The sequence below is a fragment of the Periophthalmus magnuspinnatus genome, chromosome 4 (assembly GCF_009829125.3).
Source record: "Periophthalmus magnuspinnatus isolate fPerMag1 chromosome 4, fPerMag1.2.pri, whole genome shotgun sequence".
NCBI lineage: Eukaryota > Metazoa > Chordata > Actinopteri > Gobiiformes > Gobiidae > Periophthalmus > Periophthalmus magnuspinnatus.
In genome coordinates this window covers 13,437,530-13,459,384 of record NC_047129.1, presented here as the reverse complement: position 1 = coordinate 13,459,384, position 21,855 = coordinate 13,437,530, and the positions used below count along the sequence as shown (strand labels likewise).

The 21,855-nt window shown below is 37.2% G+C and overlaps 1 protein-coding gene across 1 annotated transcript; it reads right to left on the bottom strand.

The window, feature by feature from the left end:
• Positions 1 to 606: 606 nt before the first annotated feature.
• adgrl4 (adhesion G protein-coupled receptor L4) lies at positions 607 to 20,324 on the bottom strand. The gene is made up of 16 exons (XM_033965815.2): positions 20,250 to 20,324; positions 19,412 to 19,561; positions 13,364 to 13,513; positions 12,311 to 12,460; positions 12,005 to 12,075; positions 10,026 to 10,199; positions 8,077 to 8,260; positions 7,885 to 7,998; positions 6,325 to 6,524; positions 5,256 to 5,435; positions 3,659 to 3,862; positions 2,882 to 3,102; positions 2,000 to 2,066; positions 1,818 to 1,909; positions 1,572 to 1,740; positions 607 to 998 (listed from the first exon to the last, which is right to left on the bottom strand). The coding sequence occupies exons 1-16, from the start codon at positions 20,293 to 20,295 to the stop codon at positions 936 to 938; spliced, it is 2,235 nt and encodes a 744-aa protein (XP_033821706.1). The 5' UTR covers positions 20,296 to 20,324; the 3' UTR covers positions 607 to 935.
• Positions 20,325 to 21,855: the final 1,531 nt, after the last annotated feature.

Here is a 21,855-nt window from a genome sequence, read left to right as displayed (position 1 = left end):
ATTCCAGGCTTTGTTAAAAAAACAAAAAAACAAAAAAACATTAACTGGCATTTAGATGTAGATGTGAATTTTGTTGCCAGTTTGTTAACTCTGACATTGCAACTGACAGGTCCTGTGCAGCTAGTGAACATGCAAAACAGCATCATCAGCGTGCATCTGACAGACGACATTAGATGGACAAATCTGAGGAGTTTTGACATAACTGGACACGTGAAGCCATTTTTATTTCACGTAATCAACTCGAGACAATGTTCGCAAGCTCTTTTTTTTTTATTATTACAAATTAGTTCAATAAAACCATAAACTGACTACATTTTTAAAATGAAAATAAGAGGGGGGGGGGGACATTTTAACCTTTATATGACTACCTTATTTTTACTGTTGTACTCATTGTGTTTAATATACTGTATCTATGTTTAGACTGTGATGTTGTTTTGCTGTACTGTTTCTTCACCTCTTATAAGGGATATTAGGGCTAAGACTAGGGACATATAAATGGTGTCTGTAATATATCCACTAGATGGCAGTATGGCACAACTAACTGTGTTTTTGCCCTGCCTCAAGATGCAATTCTACCATTTTTTTGTATTTATTTCATCAGTTCAGAATAATGCAACGTTTTACCAAGTTTATTTTCCATAGAAATAATTTACATTTTTGAACAAGAAAGAGCAAGGTACATCTTAAAGATAAATTATACACATATTAGTTCTTAGTTAGTTCTTCCACTTCTGTTGGACATGGATACAAGACATGCACTTAAAGAAGTCGTTAAAGCATGACTGTAAATTGCTACATAATATTTGTGAGCTGTACAACACGACTCCTCCTCCCACACTTTTGTCCTGAAGGAAAGCATGAGTCACAGGATATTGTGGAGCTCCAAGTGTTGACTCCTCTGCACAAGTGCTGCTGGAAGGTCTTCAGGCTCTGTTTCATCTCATGCATTCAAAACAGCATGGCACGTTCTTAAACAGGCGGTAGTATTCGTCCTGGATCTGAGGAAAAAGAAAATAATGTGTCATTTTGTTTTACATTTGATACACGCCCTCTGTGTTAAGTACAATCTCATGCTTTTTGTGACTATGTGTAATATGTAGCTCACAATAGACGTGGGAGATAGGTTTTAAAATGGCTAAAATGGTAGTTTTGAAGACAGACAGAATTATACGGTCTACATACGTATTTCAAAAGGCTGTAAAAGAGCAGAAAATAAATTGGTTTGAATCTTACTAAGGATATAAAGTGATATAAAGTGATTCATTTATTCGCCAGTTCATTAATGTTTTGTGAGATACTTGACTTGAGCCACTTCTGCAGACACATTTTTGCAGATTTCTCATGGATTATAATAGTTTTGTCTAAATATAATCATTTGAAAATAAAAAAAAAACTAAATAAGTATATATTTCTTTAGTTTAGCTGTAACCCCTGTGGCTCAAACACCTACAAGAAGCATTATATTGTGCTTAATGAGGTAAATGTTTGTATGTAAAGTGATATGAAAATAAACTGTTGCCAATATATTAACTGCGTAATATAAAAGTAGTTGTAGTAAAAATGTAGAGTACCTTTCGGGACAGCACACAGAGGAAGATAAAGATGAACATTCCCTGGAAAGCATTAGTGAAAGTAAACAGATAGGCAGTCAGTGTGGTCTCATGAACGATGTGCAGAACTCCAAATGTCCAAGTGGCCCCGAGGATAAAGAGTAAAGCCAGAGCGCCGCGAGCACACGACCTGAGACAGACGCGGGTTTTAAGTTTGAACAAAAAAAATATGTGAAAAATAAATACTTCAGTTTTAACGTCCTCTACCTGATGTTCTCGTAATGACTGACTTCAGGCTTCTTCACTGCAGTGTGCTGGTACACTTTGTACATGATCACCCCATAAGCCAACAGATTCACCTTTAAACACAAAACACCACACGCAGCCAAACAAAACACTAGTCAGAGCTTTATTGGTACTGGCTGAATAACACAATATGACTTTCTTACCAAAATGATCAGGCATGCTGGTCCAATAAAACTCCAAATGAAGTGATTTTCTGTGCTTAGCCAACACCTGGAGAACAATGTGTGTTAATGAGTCAGTGGAGAGTGCATTTTTGAACCTTCTACTTGTTTATTTGGGTGTGTGCGTGAAGCCTAGCGACTACAACTTAAATTACTTACTATTACTATTATAATACTATTTACTATTTATTTTATTCCTGGGATTCAGATGACATCACAGCGTTCTATTGGCCAATATTAATTACCATATTTTTTGGAGTATAAGTTAAAAAATGCATAATAATGAAGAAAAAAACGTGATTGTCAGGTTCTCAGTGTGACTATAATGAAGATGTAAAATTATATACTCAGATGCGACTTATATTCCACATATTCTGGAGTATAAGTCGCACCCCCGGCCAAACTATGAAAAGAAAAACTTAACAGAAAACTGCGACTTATAGACTGGAACATACTTTAATAGATGGAGAAAGATAAAATTTATATTGTTAAAATGTTAAATTATGTTGAAATACAGTGAGTTCTTGAGTTCAGCATTTAGTGAATTTAGCTTTTGGATATTTCGTGTCAAAGTACAATGTAATTTATAAGGAAATCTGTCACTGTCTGCCCCCATCTGGGAGTATGACATTCTACAGCCTGAAAACCACCGATTTTACTTTTTTCTCTTTTTGTTACTATAATGAAATATGTGAGTTACTGTTTCTAAGTCATTTTCCTTGTCTAACCTTCATATCACTCAAACAAACTTCAGTAGTCGTCATTACATGTAGTATGTGGAAGTATTTACACAGTAATCCTACCTTGAACACATGACTAATATCACACTTCCTGTAACTAGAGACATAAATAGCTCGTGCTTACATTTTATCTGTGCCGTAGTATTTGGCTCCCATTGTCGCTGATATGGCCACCACCACCGCCGGGCTGCCGTAACCAAAAACATAAAAGTTGCGGTGCAGAAAGCCTTTGTTGTAGATGACACCCACCACGATTAAGTACAGATGGATGCCCTCGATACACATCCAGGCAAAGGCCGCCAGGAAGAAATAGTGTAAGAGCCCTGCAATCACCGAGCAGAACAGCTGCCAGGGAATACACAAGATAAGACAGAAAAACACTGTGGTTTAGTTTGACTCTAAAAGTGTTACAGGGATGTTAAGACGACTTACATTGTATTTTCTACTCTCAAGAAGCCGTGGCACTTTCAATATCAATTAGAAAGAGTAATTCAACCAATTTCGTTTTGAGAAATCAGAAGTGGTGCCTAGAAATATATACACCAGTTCAAGGTTTAATTATCTTCCGTTGAGTGATAAAACCAGTCAATTATATCATCTTTTTAAAACACTTTTAGAATTAATATTTGTTGTTTTTTGGCTTGTATCTCAACATTAAATTCTCAATAATACTCCATACTCATACGTTTTAGACACTTCCATATGTATAAAATGTAGAAAGTAGTAAAAATGTGTAGTTATTTTTGGTTTGTATTTCAAAATGATGGTTCAAAATGAGTTGTATGTCTACCTGTGTATTTATGCCTGTTCTATTTATTCTTGCACTCTAATCTGTGTACTGAGCTGACCCACACACGCTCTCCCCTCTCGTCCTCGTCCCAGGGCCTCCGCGCTGTCTCACCTTATGGCTGTTGAGGTTGATGCCCACCAGGAAAATGAACTCTGCCATGAAGAGGCTGCAGCACAGGTTCTTGTGGATGGTGGTACGTGTGCTCTGGATCTCACTGAAGAACCAGAAGGTGAAGATGCACATGGACAGACAAATGAGCGAGATCACCATGCCCAGCTGAGTGATCCGCGTCAGGACGGTGTAGTGGGCCACCAGCTGAGAGCCGGGACAGAGAGAGGACAGAGGGGATTCATCAGAACGTCAAGGTAATCTGGAGTATGTGTATTTATGAACTAGTTAATTTGAAACAGTTTGCAGTGGTCCAAAATTATTCCTCATTTTCCTTATGCGTTCCTAGCATCTTAACCTCCTAGGACACACATTTTGGGTTGTCTAGGCCACAATGCAAACTTTTAGAAGAGGAATAATAGCATACAAGAACAGCAACAATGTAAATATATTCAATTTAGAAAAAATCTAAGGGTTTAGAATATTTTTAACAAATGTTTTTTTTTTTTTGTAAAGGCACATGTCTCCTGCTCCTGTCAGCAGCTCTTCACATGAGACACATTGTTCCATGAGGCACAATTGTTGTTTCTCATTTTGTTTTTACATTCAGGACAAATGTTGCTGTGTTGTTGTTGTTTTTTTGCACATCATTACTCAAATGTTTTATCAAAATGATTAAAATGTCCACATATGAGGACATTCGTTTTACATCACTTTTCTCAGAAACTACATAATGTAAAAATATAATTCTTTGTATTTAGACTCATCAGGTCCCACTCGGCCTAAATAACAAAGAGAATTTAATAAAACATGTCTATAGTTTATAAACACTTCTCACAACTATAACTAACTAGGCGAACAACTAGCATGCAAAAAGCGCTCCAGCTTTTCAGAGAGAGACTATAATAAATATTAGAGATAGACAAAACTGATATATTGGGCTGTCGGCCTTAATATTTTGTTTTGGTGAATCTGCTGCTTAAAAAATGCACACAAAGCTTTATCTCAACACTTTAATACTAAGAGATGGCTACAATAAACATGACTACACAGCTCTTTTAAAGGTTTGTCGTGAAAAAGGGCTTGGGGAAAGTTTGTAGTACATTTAGAGGAAAATAATATCTATACATTAGGGAAAATAATCAAAATTGGCACAAAATATCGGTCTAAATAATATCGTCAGAGCTGATGAGCCATCGTTCTCTGTGGATTCTAGACAGTCGATGTCGGCATTGACCATGAATAAATCCATTTTGGTCAATCTTTAGTAAGTATATTATAAAATTATTTAACATAAAGTACAGTGTGTTGTCCCAGTATATTGTATTACCCCAATCACCCTTTTGGAGATCAAAAATTTGAACATATTTTCATTATTGGTGGAAATTTGTAGAGTTTTGAATCAGTACTGGGATTCCTCCAAATTGTTAGACAAAATATTAACCCTTTCCTTAATAACAGTACTACTTTGTAATAAATATAACTTAATTAGCCTTAGTAATGCATGAACAAAGACTGGATTCATAAAGGAAGTTACTAAAATTGTTACCATAAAAACAGGTCAAATAAAACTGCTCAAAGCCCTCTTGGGTGCACTCACGTTGGCGCGTCCGGACGACATGAGGATGGCGAAGTGGGTGAGGTGGGTGCAGGAGCAGGTGGTGGCGTTGGGCGTGACATGGAGGGTGGTGCAGCCGTCCATGGCCCAGCGGCCCCTCAGATCGGCCCGCTCGTACTCCCAGAACACACACTTACTTACGTCAGCGCTGGTATCTATTAGCTGTGAGGAGCACCGAGCAACAGAGACACAGTTAAGTTCGGACACCACTGTTTTATGGCTCTGCTTTGGGATAACAAAACGCCGGGGGGCAAGAAACTCATGAAGCAATTTACACTAAAACAGCAGAGCACATAAATTAGTCCTCTCGCAGTGGGAGAGCTGCAGCGGCCAACAATAACTATTCCACAAAAATTATATTCAGGAAGAACAAATATGAGCACATTTACATTTTATATGAAGGTCTCTCGGTGCTTTGTAGTAATTAAAAAATGAAACTCGAAAAATGTAATAGGGTTTTTGTGTCTAAACCTAAAATTAAACATGGATTATTGTGTAAAAGTGAATTTTCATATCACACAAAATGACTGTGGAATCTGTTGGGTTTTATATTCACAGAACTACATGAATAATTTTCACATTTGAAGATTCAATTTAACACCTCTGTATTTTATTTTATATTTCACAGGAAGATAAAACATAAAATATCCTTTTCTCATTTCCTTTCGAGATTTTCATACCTTTGGTCACATGGGCACATTTTTATAGATCGCTTTTCCAGCTTGAAGGCAATCACAGCGCCTTGAAGGTGTCCCGTCCTCGATCTTACCCACAATTCCTAAGCACGATAGACTTTTTCATGCATTATTTTAGTTATTATAAGATGGATTTTTGACTCAAGGGATGTTCGTGACTTATGTCCTAGTTTGGTGTTGGTTTGGGCACATTTTGAGTCCTGGTTTAGTCCTGGTTTAGCTCCACGTTTACTCATTTTGATGCTGCGATTAAACTTAAGTTAAAGACGCAAAGTTATTCTATTTTTGTTGATACCTTGATTTTTGCTGATGTCAAAGTTGTACCCTCTCTACACATGTCCCAGGGCAACGTTTACCTGTTTGTGCTGCAGAGTGAAGGTGACGTGGTCCAGCTGGTAGACTCTGGCCGGTCGGATGGCGGCGGCGACCACGTGAGAGTTGACAGTGATTTCCCCGGAGTCTGCGTAGCGAGAGTAGTCCGTGAGGCCGGGGTCAGAGGACGGCTTCAGCAGGGAGCTCACACTGTCGTACCTCACAAATACCACCGACACACTGCCTGGAGAGAGGAGAGAAGACGAATCAGCGAAGACAGCATTTCACAAACTTTCAAACTTTACTTTAGGTAGTGTATGCAGGAATTTTCAGTATAATTTTTTTTTTAAATGAACCGCAGTCGTAGATATGAAATCCACATCCACAAATCAAATATAGATTTTAATGTGTAATTGTTAATGTTGATGTATTTACAGTTTAAGGCATGTTCTTGGTTTGGTTGACTAGTTTAATAATACAAAATCTTTATTTACTTAGTACTTTTAATGCCAAGATTTGCAAAGTGCTGCTCATTTGGCATCTTACAACAATATTACAACTAGCGTAACAATAGTTTACTGTAAAGATACACATATACAAACTGTGAAAGTGGATATAAACCCATTTGTATCCTCAGTATGACTGTTATAGTTTCATTTATCCTTATTTATACAGGGAAAGGCCAATGAGAGTACACAGGCTCTTTTTTCATGAGTGCCCTGTTAAATTACAGAGCTATACAACCAAAAATAACTATATTGGTCCATTTAAAATGTTAAAAACAGGTGCATGTGCAGATTATTAAAGTGTATTATTAAAGTGGCACCAGTTTATTCAGCTGTGCATGTCCTTGAAATGTACTCCATTTTTGGGAAGCAAAATAATCGAAGCTTTTTTCCTCATTTGAGTTCTAGTGCAGCCAGTTTTTAGACATAGTCAGTTAGACATGAAATGTATTAAAAGTTCTCATATCAAAGTTCATCAAGCAAGTGAGATATTCAGGGAGTCTATCAAGTATTCCCTATAAATACATTCTATACAGTGTTGTTCTCTTTTGACAGATAACGATGGACAAGCTGCTTTTTGGACAGAGATGGGTTTTTAATTCATCACGAAAGAGTGCATCTAAAGGTATGTGTATTACATCTCCATAATCCAGTACAGAAAGAAACATTACCTGCTTCAACAGTTTCTTTTCTGTAATTCAATGTGATACAAGGTTTGGTTCTATAATAATATGATAATTTAGATTTTAAACTGCGACATAATTCCGAGATATGTATTTTAACGTTTTTGTCAAGCCAAAAAACAAGATATTTTTTAAAGCAAAGTACCATTTAGTGTATAAACAGTTGTAGCTTGCAAAAAAATCCAAAAATCATATAGGTAGTAGTCTAAATCAGGAAATCAGGTTAGGTTTGCATGCTACTTTATATACTACCTTTAAATTAGCTTTAAGTTGTAGTTGTCTGATTTTTTTTTATTTATTTATTTTTGGCAGAACCATGTTACTGTACATGATACTACTGTGTATGATCACACTCTATACTCAGTAATTATCACTAAAGCAAAATTGTGTTATCTTTTTTTTACATGCATCTTACCATTTCTCTCATTCTTCGGCTTCACCTTCGGCATCAGATTCACCTCATCTCCCCCCAGTGTGGCAGACAGTTTGGCTTTACTCTGCTTGGCTTCAAACGTGACCAGTTTTAACTCTGCCAGGGCCCAAAAACACACTTTATTATCTGCTTTTATCACCATTATCCCAGTCCTATTGTGTCTTTCTCTCTTACCCACGTCGCTGGCTTTGACTTGGAGCTCGGTGGGTCTGTGGTACCCGGTGGCCAGCCTCAGTACACTGTCCTCCACAGTGTGCAGCAGTTTGGTCAGGGAGTGTTCACGCTGCTCCTCTTTGATTCTGCTCCAGGCCACGGCTTCATCATTCTCCACCAAATTGTTCACAGCATGCACTAATTTCTGTTGAGAGGGTTTTTTTTAGTGCTTGGGGGAGAGCAAAGTTAAACAATTTATGTATAAGCTCTCGTAGTTTGACATACAGAATAAAAATAATACGCCTGAATGGGTAATGTAAAAAGTCTATAGTATATTTAGCCTTGAAACTAAATTATATACAAAAAGAAAACTCATCATTTAAGACATAGTTTGGTGCATTACAGAAAAACGTATTTGAAAACCTTTTTTTTTTACACCATCTTTGCGACCAGACGTATCACGATAACACATTTTGAACCACCATGTATTTCTACAGAGAAATATGGCGATAAACGATAATATTGAAACAAATTAAGATTTAAATAAGGCAAGATAATCCCAAGAAACCATTTTTAAATAGACTGTTCCATCAAAATACTTGAGCTGCAAAAAGTAAATAGCAGAATGTGCCAATAATTAGGGGACTTATTCACCCCTCTGCGACGCAAATCTTATCACATTACAACAAAAATACCCAGAATCCTCCCATTTTTGCAACGAAAAAGTACTCACGATAAATACTGAGGTCCAAAATATATTGTTCCAGCTAATTATCGTGACAGACCGACTGTATTTTTGAGTTTATTATTAAAACTGAGATGCCTAATTTTGAAACAATGAACCATGAAGACAGGTATTTAAATGTTGTTCCTTGAGCTCACAAACCCTTTAGTGCATCACTTGTATTCACTTGCATGTTTTTTTGGTTGTTTTTTTTAGCACATGCACAGCTTTAGAACTGTTTTTTTTCAGACAGGGCAGTGAAGCAGGTCGACACATCATCCAGTGACCCTTTCTTTCTTTTGTTTAGTTGATAAAATGTGTCACAAGTAGATGCTAATAGTTTGCATTACTCTGATTTTTTCACTGTATAAAGAAGTGGACTAAGTGAGTGTGACGTCACCCACATCGTTCAGCTCCAGTCAATTGAAGCTCATCGAGGCTAGAGCAGTTTTATGGGCGAATTTGGAGCCAAGTTGTGACCGCGAGTATTATAATAACCAAAGAGCCAATCTGGAGCGAGGCTGTTGAAGGTAACACCCCTTCCTGCACCACTGGTTTAGCAGGAAGTGGGCACTTAGCAACGCTGTCAATCAAACCTGTTGCTAACTCTAACGGGAGTAACGTCAGGGAAAGAAGGCGCCTGATTTGTCTGTTATTAGTGTTCATTTTTTGATTTATGGACACAATAGCGAAATAAAAACACCAGGATCATGTAGAGCGGACTTATCTGAACATTTTAAGACTACTTCCTATTTGTTAGCAGGTTAGCTATGTCTATTTATATATATACAGTCTATCATCCTGTTTTTATATTACACTTGATGAGGGGAAAACAACACAACACTGACTCATTTATAAGAGAAGATTCGGGTAATGCAGCTTTAACTCTGATTTTCTCATCGTACGTACATTCACTGTAAGAATTTTGTTTGTTTGGTTTCCCTTCGGAATGGTTTCTTGGGACAAAGGAAAATCATTGTATTTATTTTGCATGTTCAAACTGTGACTTGGGATAATTGCAATCAGATTTGGACCTCGTTGAACTGCTTTGCTGACAACATAGTCCTTCACTGTTGCGTAGCGCAGTTTACATTACCTCCTCTGGACAAATAATTGAACAATTGCGGCAGAAAACAAGTTAATCGTGTCAATTGCCGTACTTGTTATTGTATTGACCAGTTCAAGGCATATTCTCAGTCAGTCAGAACGCTCTCAGTCAGGTCATAGGTGGAAGGACAGATCTTACAATGAGGGTGGAGTTGATAGCTGAAGGTTTTATGGTGGTGTTTTTGGTTCCCAGGGCAGACGTGAACCAGCTGAGCGCCTCTACGAACGCGATGACTTCAACTGGCGTGAGCTCACCCGACGTCTTGTTCACGATCTCCTGCAGAGCGCTCTCCGGCTCTCTCAGGTGAGTCAACTGCGAGGAGGAGCACTCAGGTTAATCAACACATTTACTGAAATAAATGCAGACATGTTAAGGACCAAATAGTTCTAATTATTTCTTTTAGCAAGTTTATCGGAAGGAATTTCAGTTTTTAGGCCTGTCACAATAATTCAAATGGCAACTTATTGTTTTATAAATGATATAGATTTGTTTTTTGGCTCAATATTTATCATCTGTCATTTCCCTTTGTACCATCCATCCGTTTTCTTCCACTTATCTGAGGCCGGCAGTCTAAGCAGGGATTCCCAGACCCCAGACACTTCCTCCTGCTCCTCCAGCAGGACCCCAAGGTGTTCCCAGGCCAGCCATTAGTACTTTTTCTCTTGTTTTGTAGTACGATAACATTCGAGCATATCTGTGACTTATTATAGTTGATAATAGGCCTGTCACGATAATTACTATATCAATTTATTTTTCAGTATATGAAAGCTGGAACAATATATTTATCGTGGGTACTTTTTTTGGTGAAAGTGTGGAGATTTTTATTATTTTTGTTGTGATATGATACGTTTAAAGCTGTAGAGAGTTGAATAAGTCGCTCTTTTGACTCATAATTGGCTTATTCTGCTGTTTATTTGCTGCAGTTCAGGCCTATTTAAAAGGATTTGTTGTAGTTATCTTGCTTTATTTTAATCTTAATCAGTTACATAAAGCAGTTTCAATATTATCATTTATTGCAATATTTCTCTGTAGTAATATATCGTGCTTCAAAATTTGTTATCGTGACAGGTTTATTTAGGTAACTAACTAACTAAAGACTCATTGCACATTGTGATCATATAGAAAAGGCTTTACTGGGATTATTCTCTTTTATGGTTGATGTCAGTGGCATACCAGGCACTTTCTCATATCTCAGCATTACTACTCAACTTGTTAATTGGCCTTAATAAAGCACTTTGATGTATAATTCTTAACGAGCACATTGTTTATTAAGATTGAATCAGGCTTAGTAACTACTCATTTAATCCCTTAACTTCTAACTCCCTAATAAAGTAGTCAGAATCGTTCTTAATAAATGATTTGTTCATAAAGATTTAAGTCTTTGTTCATGTTTTATTAAGTCTCATCAGTGGTGGATGAAGTACTTACTTTTGTTACTTAAGTAAATGTACAGATACAGAGGTAAAAAGCTACTCAAGTAAAAGTATCACATGAAAAAATCATTTTAAGTAAAAGTATTTAAATACCCGTTTAAAAATGTACTTTAATAGTAAAAAGTAAAAGTTTCACAAGTGTTGTTAATTTGTTAAAAGTGTTAAATGTAACAATATTGATTACAAACTTATACATATTTTGGTCATCAGTAGCAATACAAATCAATGTCTTCAATTTTTATTTTTTTTTTTATGAATTTTTTGTATTTTGTATTATTTCAGTCCAGTTTTTAAAATATAGTGGATTAAAAAGGACAGATACCTGCGCTCAAATGTAATGAAGTAAAAAGTATCTATTGTAAAATGTACTTAAGTAAACCTAAAAATGCTACTTAAGCACAATACTTTACTACTTCCACCACTGAGTCTGGTGTGTAGTTTAAGGTGTAGTTTTTTGTTTGTTTTTTTTGTTGTTTTTTTTTTAAGCACATGTAACATTATTTATTACAACATTATTGTAACATTATTTTCTAGTTATTTTACAGTACTTTGATTCACATGTACCATAATTTTGCGATATTCAAATTCTTCCACTCTTTTGTTTGACATGCACCATCTCTCCATTAGAGGGCAGTGTCATTCTGTCTGTCTCACACTTGGCTACAATCACACACAGATACTTACATATTCGAGTGTTTTGTTGACTGCCTTTGTTATGCAGCCGCTGTTGTCATGGCAGTATTTTTGGGGATGCTCTGAAAAACAACAATTACCAAAAGTATCCCTTTGATTAACTGGGTCATCTCCATAATTTCAACTGCAAATGTCAAAATATCATGAAACTTGGAACAATCACATTCTTGTATTATCCGCAGTATTCCAGATGAGCAAAGTGGTTAAATTGGCGGAGTTATTATTTCTGTGATTTCAAATAGGAACCATAAAAAAAAATACTGGTATGTCCTTGAATGTAAGTGCAGTGATGCCGACCTGCGCAGGATTCGCCTCTGTCAGGATGAAAGCGCTTGGTGCCTGAGGTGGGAATGTAATCACGCTGACAGGTGCAATAGAAGGATCCATTTGTATTATGGCAGAGGGAGTTGGGTCCACAAATCTGTCCCGACGAGCATTCATCTATGTCTGAAAAATGCAAATGAGCCAAGTTCACAATCACATGATGAAAGCCAGGCACAACAAAAGCAATAGTTAATTAAAAATACAAGGTCAGTGTCTAGTATATTTTGGTTTGCTAATTTAAGAACAACTGGAGGAATACGCAGAGTGATTATGTAAAGTAAAATGTAGTCCAATGTCAAAGAGTTAAAGCTGGCACGTCGTGAAATATTGTGTTGTAAATATATCATTAAAATAAGATAAGCATTATGTGTAGAAAGTACTATTACCACTACTTGTACACATTCTCTAAATACAATCTAATCTGGCTATATGTTTATAACTACTTTTGCTCTAAATACAGTTTTTAGCTGCTTGCAATATTCCTGTTCCCCCTGACATTACATTACTATTTCAATCATTATGGCTGAAAACGACTCCCACTGCAGCTTTTATACTTTTATACTGCACTCTACTGTACTCCCCGCAATTACAATTATAACTTAAGTGTTTTAAATGGATAGAGGAAACTGTGGTCCCCGTAGACTCCAAGTTGAGCAGGAAATTGTAAAAAAAACAAAAAACAAAAAAGTAAACATTTTGCTCGTTAAAATTATAGACGTACTGCAACTGAAATAAAGCTTGTGTCCCCCAAAAACACAAAATGTAAATGGTTATGTAAAAAGTTTTAAAAATCGTACATAAATCAGAAAGTATGTCAGATGTTACACAATTGTAGAAAAAAAAAAGGATACATAAATACTACTACTACTACTACTATTACTAAAAAAAATAAAAAATAAAATAAATAAATAAATAAATGCACTTAGTTCCCTTAGTGGTCTAGTCTATCTGTGGTCTGTCCTCTCCCTCGCTGTTGGGTGTAGTACAGTATACATGGGACTGTGTGTGGAGACTGGGACCCGTTACCGGTGCAGTGGGTGCCGTCGTTGGGCAGGAAGTGGGCGGGGCCTGTGGACTTGTATCCACGCACACATGTACAGTAGTAGCTTCCCTCCGTGTTCGTGCATTTTCCCAAGTCCCCACAGATGTTAGTCACGTTCTGGCACTCGTTGTCATCTGGCCAAGAACAAAAAACAGAAAACATTATGTACAGGCTAATTGTTTTTATAAGGTTAGTTTTTAAGTCATGAAGTTAGGACAAGCGAAAGACATACTCAGAACCTGTTTTTAAGTGTGAAATGAGTACAATCGTAGTGCTCATAGTAGTACAAGTGCCCGTATTACGCTATTTTCTGATCTATGTTATAATGTTGTTTCCTCATCAAAAACATACCTGAAGTTGTGTTTTGTTTCATTCAACCATGTTTAACACACAAATCCTGCATATTTAGGCAAACAGAAAAAAAGAAATCCACCTTGTGATGTCACGCAGTAATACAGGAAGTGCTTTATAAACTCCTTACACCTTCACTAGAATCATTTGGATGATTTCAGCCCTGGAATTGTCAATCTTTACTGAATTTAAGTAAAAAAAAGTAGCTGTTAACTTGAAAATGACCACAACATGACATCACAAAGTGGAACAGAGCATTTTGAGCTTTGGAGATGTAACAGACTAATAATGCAGGATTACTCAAACATGTGTGAATGAAGCAAAACACAACTCTACTTACGTTTTTGATGAGGTAACCACATTTTAACACGGCTTAAAGCTCACAAGAGTCAGTTTTGTGTAATATAGGACCTTTTTTAAACTATTTTATGTTGTGCTTACTCTGAGAAAACCAATTTTATATTTGCACAGGTATTTACATTTAAAAACACAAACAGCGAAATAGATTACCGCTACAAAATGACCTCAAGTGATACTACATATTCTCTTATTATTACTACTACCACTATTCCCAATGAGGCAAGAGTTATATGATGTTGCTTTTCAATATTGAGCAAACAATATGAAAGCCAGTGGAAAACATTTGCTTGGATCATTACACAAGATCTACCCAGAAAACATTTCAGAATCGTAGAGTAAAAGTTTAAGGCTTTGTCGATGATAAAACCCGTTCAGTTAAGACCAAAAGCTGACCAAAAGCTCGAAGCATTCCCACATATTACTTTGGGTTCCATTAACAACCATTGGGCTTATTGCACAGCAGTTAGATCAGATATAGATCGACAAGTATCTTCAAAAGACATATAGGGGTGGCTGGTTATTCATGTGGAGATACGTCTGCGGTGTATCGATCAGCCGACGGGAACCCTGGCTAACATCTACTTCAAAGAGCCCCAGCACAGATCTGATCCAACAAGGAGTCAGAGTTGATGAACTAGAAGTGAATGGATTGGCTATGGATAACAAGAACAAGTTTGAAAAAAAAATACTAAGAGAGATGATATATGCAATGATATGAGCAATGATCTATCAATTTGCAGTGTTTCTGATGGTACAAGGCTTCCTTTTGATGGTACATGTGTAGGCCCGTCACGATTATTACTATAGCGACTTATTGCTCAGTATATGACAGATTAAGCAATATATTTTCGGGCTCACTATTAATCTTGTGTACAATTTCTATGCAAAAGTAGGGAGATCTGGTGTATTTTTGTTGTAGTATGATAAGATTTGAGCTGTAGAAGGCTGAATAAGTGATATTTATTGCTAATTATCGGTCGATTTAAAATTTGTTTTCTGGGATTATCTTGTAGTCTCATTATTATCGTTTATCGCAATATCTCTGTAGCAGTATATCGTATTTCAAAATGTGTTATTGTGACAGGCCTATACATGAGCCCCCTTGTACATCTATTGTTTACCTAATTTGGAGTTTATTTAATTCACAAAAGTACCCTACTTTGGTAAGTCCTTGAAATTTTGTGTTGAGAATATCGTGGCGAAAATAACTGCGATTAACGATAATATCTCGGTAATGATAAAAGTTGCTGATAGTTTAAAAATGTTATGGATATGAATAATGATAATGTAATGTTATGAATAATAACTTTTATATAATTGTACTTGAAAACAACTTTAGGGACAAGCTGGACCGTCAGCAGAAATTTCGAAACTTTGGGGCCCAGGGTAAGAAGACTCACATGGGCCCCCATCTAATACATATTAATAGGAGGATGGTCTAATTCTAGGCCCTTAAGACCCTGAGCTGTGGAACAACAGACCCCCTTTGCCCCCCTTCAACTCCCCTGTGGATAAGCAGCTTTTTTGGAACGATGATCTCTGTTGACGATTATCACGATTATAAAACATGTCCCACGAACGATTATTGTTGAGCGTTTTTATCACAATAAATAATATTATTGTTTATTGTCACATCCTAATTAGTAATAAGTGTAGTCTTAATATAGACCTGGAATAGTTTTTTTTCTAAACCTAGGTTAAGACCAGGCAGTACTCAGAAATTATTCACAGATGGTATTGGTGCGGCTGAAATGGGCTTCCTCCGCAGAGTGGCCGGGCGCACCCTTAGGGATAGGGTGAGGAGCTTGGTCACACGGGAGGAGCTCGGAGTAGAGCCGCTGCTCCTACACGTTGAGAGGAACCAGCTGAGGTGGCTCGGGCATCTGCTCAGGATGCCTCCTGGACGCCTCCCTAGGGAGGTGTTCTGGGCATGTCCCACCGGGAGGAGGCCCCAGGGAAGACCCAGGACACGCTGGAGGGACTATGTCTCTCGGCTGGCCTGGGAACGCCTTGGGGTCCCACCAGAGGAGCTGGAGGACGTGTCCGGGGTGAGGGAAGTCTGGGAGTCCCTGCTTAGACTGCTGCCCCCGCGACCCGGCCCCGGATAAGCGGAAGAAAATGGATGGATGGATGGATGGTATTGGTATGAAAGGTATAAATAACTGCACTTGAGATATAAAGTAGCTGAAATTATCTCGTATTCCTCTTAAACTAGAATTTCAATCAGTTTATTTAGGACATGTTCACACTTGCACATGAACTACACCAGGGTTGGAACAAAATGTTAGAACTAAACCAGGACTAAACCAAGATTTAAACCAAGAACTGGACCTAAACCGTCAAGACTAAACCGAGCGCAAACCAAGACGAAACCAATATGAGAACACCCTGACCTGTGGAAGAGTACTGTGGAAGAGTACTGTGGAAGAGTACTGTGGAAGAGTACTGTGGAAGAGTACTGTGGACGTGTAGACCCCATAACCCCATGAAGGATGTTCGAACTAAAACATGAGCTCAGGAAGCAGCTGGGCCTTTCAGATCATTGCAACAATCACTCTTATGTAATAGACAAGCCAGGTTTGACTGTCACATATTTTGTCATGTCCTATAGGATAAGAATGATTTTTCAACGAGTCAACAAAGACAAAAGAATACAGTAGCATCGACGTGTTAATATGCAATATATGAAAATCACCAAAACTATCAGCCTTAATGTGAACAGTTATATTTCAGTTTAATTTATTTTTGTATAGGCCAAAATCACAACAACAGTCACCTCGTAGGACTTAAAGGTTTTATATTAAGTTAAATTGACTCTTTTGAGCTTTAAATCACGTTAGAATGCTGTTCCCTCCTCAAAAACAGACCTGGAGTTGTGTTTTGTTTCATTCACACGTGTTTGAGTAATCCTGTATCATTAGTGTGTCTACATCTCCAAAGCTCAAAATGCTCTGTTCCACCTTGTGATGTCATGAAGTGGTAGTTTTCAAGTTAACAGCTCCTTTTACCTTTAGTTCAGTACAGATTGGCAATTCCAGGGCTGAAATTATCCAAATGATTCTAGTAAAGGTGTTTAGAGTTTAAAAACACATTGGAGCACTTCCTGTATTACCACGTGACATCACAAGGTGGAGGAGAGTGTTTTCAGTTTGAGAGGAGAACTCATTTGTGTGTTAAACATGTGTGAATGAAAGAAAACACAACTCCGGGTCTGTTTTTGATGAGGCAACTATATTATAACAAATGATGCAATAGTGCAATATGGGCCCTTTAACAAGATCGTTGATTTAACCAACAGTAAGATAGAAAATCTGGCTGTGGTTACATGTGCACTCTAAATCGGATTATTAAGAGAATATTTGAGTTATAAAGCTATGAAGATAACATGTAAACAGCCAAAAATTCACTTCTTTTTGATCATGATCCCTCACATCCCTTACTCACATCAGATTTGGGGGTTTGCATGTCATTTAAACAGTCTTAAATGTTTAGAAGTCAGATCTTAAACACGTTTCAGTGTGCGTGTGAACTGCACTGAGTAAAGATATTTTGCCTTTTGTGCAAGAACTTTAGCGTTTGCCCTTTACATCAGCTCAGCTCAACGGCTTTATTGTCCCGGGGGGAAATTTGGTTGCATGTATTCAGCTCTGTGTAGGTTGTTTATATAGTATTTTCATCCATCAGCGACAGTGCATTAGTGGCATATACAGACGCATTCAGTTTGACCTGGCGTGACTTTACACTGTTGTTTTGAGCAGAGCAGGTGAGATGAATTCTTCACTCTTCCTTTTGTCTGCACCTTTGCACAGACAGAAGGACAGGATATCCTTTTATGATGAGGAAAATGACTAAGTCCGACTCGGAAATACCTCCACGATACCCTGGACCTTTATATCTGCACATTATGTTTCACGTCGCACACGCCATGTACTTTGATGTCACAAATCTGAACTTTATTGTACTTATATCAGTATGAAACGTGGGCGTGTACAAATCAGCACAAAACCAGTAGGCTCTAGGTGATTATAATGCCTCATAACTGTTTATATTTAAAATCGTATTTCCTAAAACAGGAAAGATCTCCCATGTGAGTCTTTTTCCACAGCGCCATCAAGAAATTCAAAACAGGACAAAAACACAGAGGTGGAATGTTCTGAAATAACAGCCTTAGTCATGTATCCTGAGAACAGCTTTGGAGGCGTACTTTTACCTGATGAGATATATTTTATCTATAAGGTTTTTAAATGTGTTTATGAATTTCCAAATCTCACGTGTAAATGCAAGGATGATGTAATCTTCCTTTGTAAGCAGAAGGCCTTGAATACCAGCCCTGTTAGGATAGTAGACTGTAGTAGTAGTAGTAGTTCATGTGCTGATGTAGTGTAGTAGATTGTAGTAGTAGTTGATGTGTAACTGATCGTATTCATGTATTTTATCTCTCATAAGTTAAACACATGAATTTTGCACTGTTTTATTAGATCCTTTTGAATTGCATTTGGACATTACCACATTTTAAGCCTCCTGAAGGTTTTTGGTGACCATCCTTCACATTCTATTATAAAGTGTCTTATTCTGTATTTTTTTATTCTGTATTTGTATTTTTTTTTTTTCTGTATTTTTTTTAATTCTGTATGTGTAACGAAGGAGCTCATTGGTCACCCATGATTTACAAATTAAATCAAATTTATCTCACCTCAGACTGACAGAGTTTGGTGATGATGCCCATTGATTCTGTGATGTTTCTCAGATCCCTGTGATTTTTATTTTATTTTTTTTCCTTTATTTTTTTTCCTGATACAGACGGACCACGCGTGTCCCTGATTGGCTAATCTACCTGTCAATCACGCTCATTTGAAACCGGTGACCACACGCCCATCTTTGTAAAGTACTGAAGAAGTGTGTATTGTGGATCTCAAGCGAAAACAAAACTAAAACTAAAGTAAAACTAGTAGCAGTAGCTGTAGTACTACTGATAATTATAATGTTCTGCTTCCACTCTTTCAAATGTGGTGTGTTATGTTTATATTTAAATAAACTAGCATATGTTATTTCGCTTGTCAGTTTTTCCAACCAATAAACAATCTGTTGTAACTATATCACCAGAAGCCCTGCAATTACATAATAACTGTATCCTAAATAAACTAAAATTAAATTCAAATCTTCAAAAAATCCCAAAACTTCTGACTTCTACTCGCAAAACTGTCCATTGTTCTACTCATTCAAACAAACCCTGCAGATTAAGAGTAATCCTTTCACAGTCCCATGATCTACGCACCTTACTTCTTTTGTTTTGATGGACCACTCTATATATTCGGACTCACCAATGCAGAATTTCGTCCCGTCTCCGGTATATCCACTGTTGCAGAAGCAGGCATGATTGGATCCGTTGTGCGCCGAGCATGACGCGTTTGGGTGACAAGATTTACAGATGTCAAGGAAGCTGCATGGGTCCATCAAACTCGAGAGCCATGCTGCGAAGACACACAAAAAGTACAAGACATCAAACTTTGTACCGTGACCCAAAATCGCAAAATCCCCCTTTAACGCTACGGAGACATGTCTGCTCGATCTGTACAATCTATCACGGCAGGATACGCTACAGGTTTAGACTTACCTAGGATCAGTCTCAGTACTTAGAGCGTACTTTGTCAAATTACACCATAACTTTTCTCTCTAAGATCTTGGCTGTCAAACTTGATCCAAAGCCTGACATTTTCACTCTATACATGACAATACTGTACACTAAAGTATCCAAAAGTACATTTTTCTGTAGGAACTGGCCTGTGACAAAACCCCAACTCTTTTTTTTTTAATCCTTTGAACTTTTCTGTCTTTATCTCCGCCATGCTACGCTAACAAGTTAAAGCGTACCTGCATGCCTGATCCGTTGCAGTACCTAAAGCTTGCATTGTCAAATTTCACCGTAACTTTTTTCTCAAAGAAGCTCAAAAAGTATTACAGCGTAGTTGCCGAAAGTATAGGTTTGAATTGTATTATTAATTTGACAGATAATACAGAGACTAAAACGATAATCTCAGGATGACCTCAAGAAAAAACAACCAACGCCATGTGTCTCTCAGTACCTAAAATATGCATTGTCAAATAACACATAACTTATCTTTAATATTCTAAACTAGTATTGATATTACAGCCACGTACCTGTTAAAAGTACAAGTTTCATTGGTGACTTGAGCTGAAACTCCATACTCGCGCTGTCTTTAGAGTTTCACTTTTAGCAGACAATGTGGTGGGCTGGCTAGTGACGTGGGCCGCTTCCTTGCATCAGTTTTCCTGTTTCCCTCAACCTGACCCTTCCTGTCTGTTCCCAATCTTTAATCTACTTCAAAACAACTTGGCACCAATAAAGTTACCACCCAAAGATGAGATTGAGATGCTTAAACTTGAAAAATGTCATCTCATTTTGACATTATTTACACAGATCAGTAAATCTCAAGCGTGATTGTCCCAAACTAAACACAATCCAGCACTAGACTGTCTTATTACTGTACTCATATAGGCCCCCACTCCCTTTCCGGATGAAGGAATGCACACAAATCTCCCAAACTCCAGTGTCCGTGTTAACATTTTTGGCAAGAATTTGAAAAAAAATGAGCTGAAGAATGTTTTATAAGTGCTTTCGGGATAATCTTTGTGACATTTATAAAGCCGTTAGCACGCTGTGGAACGCTCCATTGTTCCAGTTTCTGTACAATTACAGTCTGCTTCTATCAACACGGCTGAAGTATTGGGGGTGTGCAGAAGTGGTTAGATAAACAGTTCTTGGTGCCTTTGTGGAGAGTGGACTTATAAGTTGATTGTGCCTTTGAAAGTACCTGATAACGGAGCACATTGTATTCCTGGATCTGTGACAACACTTTAAAGGGCTATAATGACCCCATTTAAAAGGTAATGAGTAACCCGTGTGCTTCCTTTTCGAGGGGCCTCAAAAATACAAATGCCAGGGGTGGTGTTTATATTCACGTTTACAAAAATATATATTGATAGTATTTGTTGTGACATGAAATCAAAATGAGGAAGTACTGAAGGTACATTTTACTAATAATACGCGTTTTACTCATTGCTACTTGTATGTACTGACCTTTTGACTGTGAAGTTTGCTACTCCCTTGTTGTTCCTAATGCTAGCTCCCAAGAATAAAATGTAAACTACTACTACTACTACTACTACTATTTCTACTACTACTATCGCTACTGCTGCTGCTTCTACTACTATTACTATATTACTATTTATACTACTACTATTTATACCACTAGTACTGCCGCTACCACTGCTACTACTATTTCTAATACTATTTCTACTACTCCTGCTACTACTTATACCACTGCTATTACTGTTACTGCTACTACTATTACTTTATTACTCTTACTTTATTACTCTTTCTCCTACTACTACTTGTACTTGTACCATATTGTTGTTTCTGCTACTACTACAGTATTTGTACCACTACTATTATTACTATATTAGTGTTTCTACTACTACTATTACTATATTACTATTTATTTATACCACTAGTACTGTCGCTACCACCTTTATTACTATTTCTACTACTACCGCTACTACTTATACCACTACTACTGCTGCTACTGGTACTACTACTACTACTACTTTTACTATATTACTACTTCTACTACTTGTATTAATACTTCTACTTATACCACTACTACTATTGTTACTGTTGCTACTGCTACTACTACTACTATTACTATATTACTACTTCTACTACTACTACTTGTACTACTACTAC

Coding starts and splice junctions, on each gene's coding strand:
- adgrl4 (XM_033965815.2), bottom strand. CDS start 20,295: ATGGAGTTTCAGCTCAAGTCACCAATGAAACTTGTACTTTTAACAG. Junction 12,461..13,363: donor CGACGGCACCCACTGCACCG/GTAACGGGTCCC, acceptor TGCATTTTTCAG/ACATAGATGAATGCTCGTCG. Junction 5,436..6,324: donor TCACTCTGCAGCACAAACAG/GTAAACGTTGCC, acceptor TGCTCCTCACAG/CTAATAGATACCAGCGCTGA.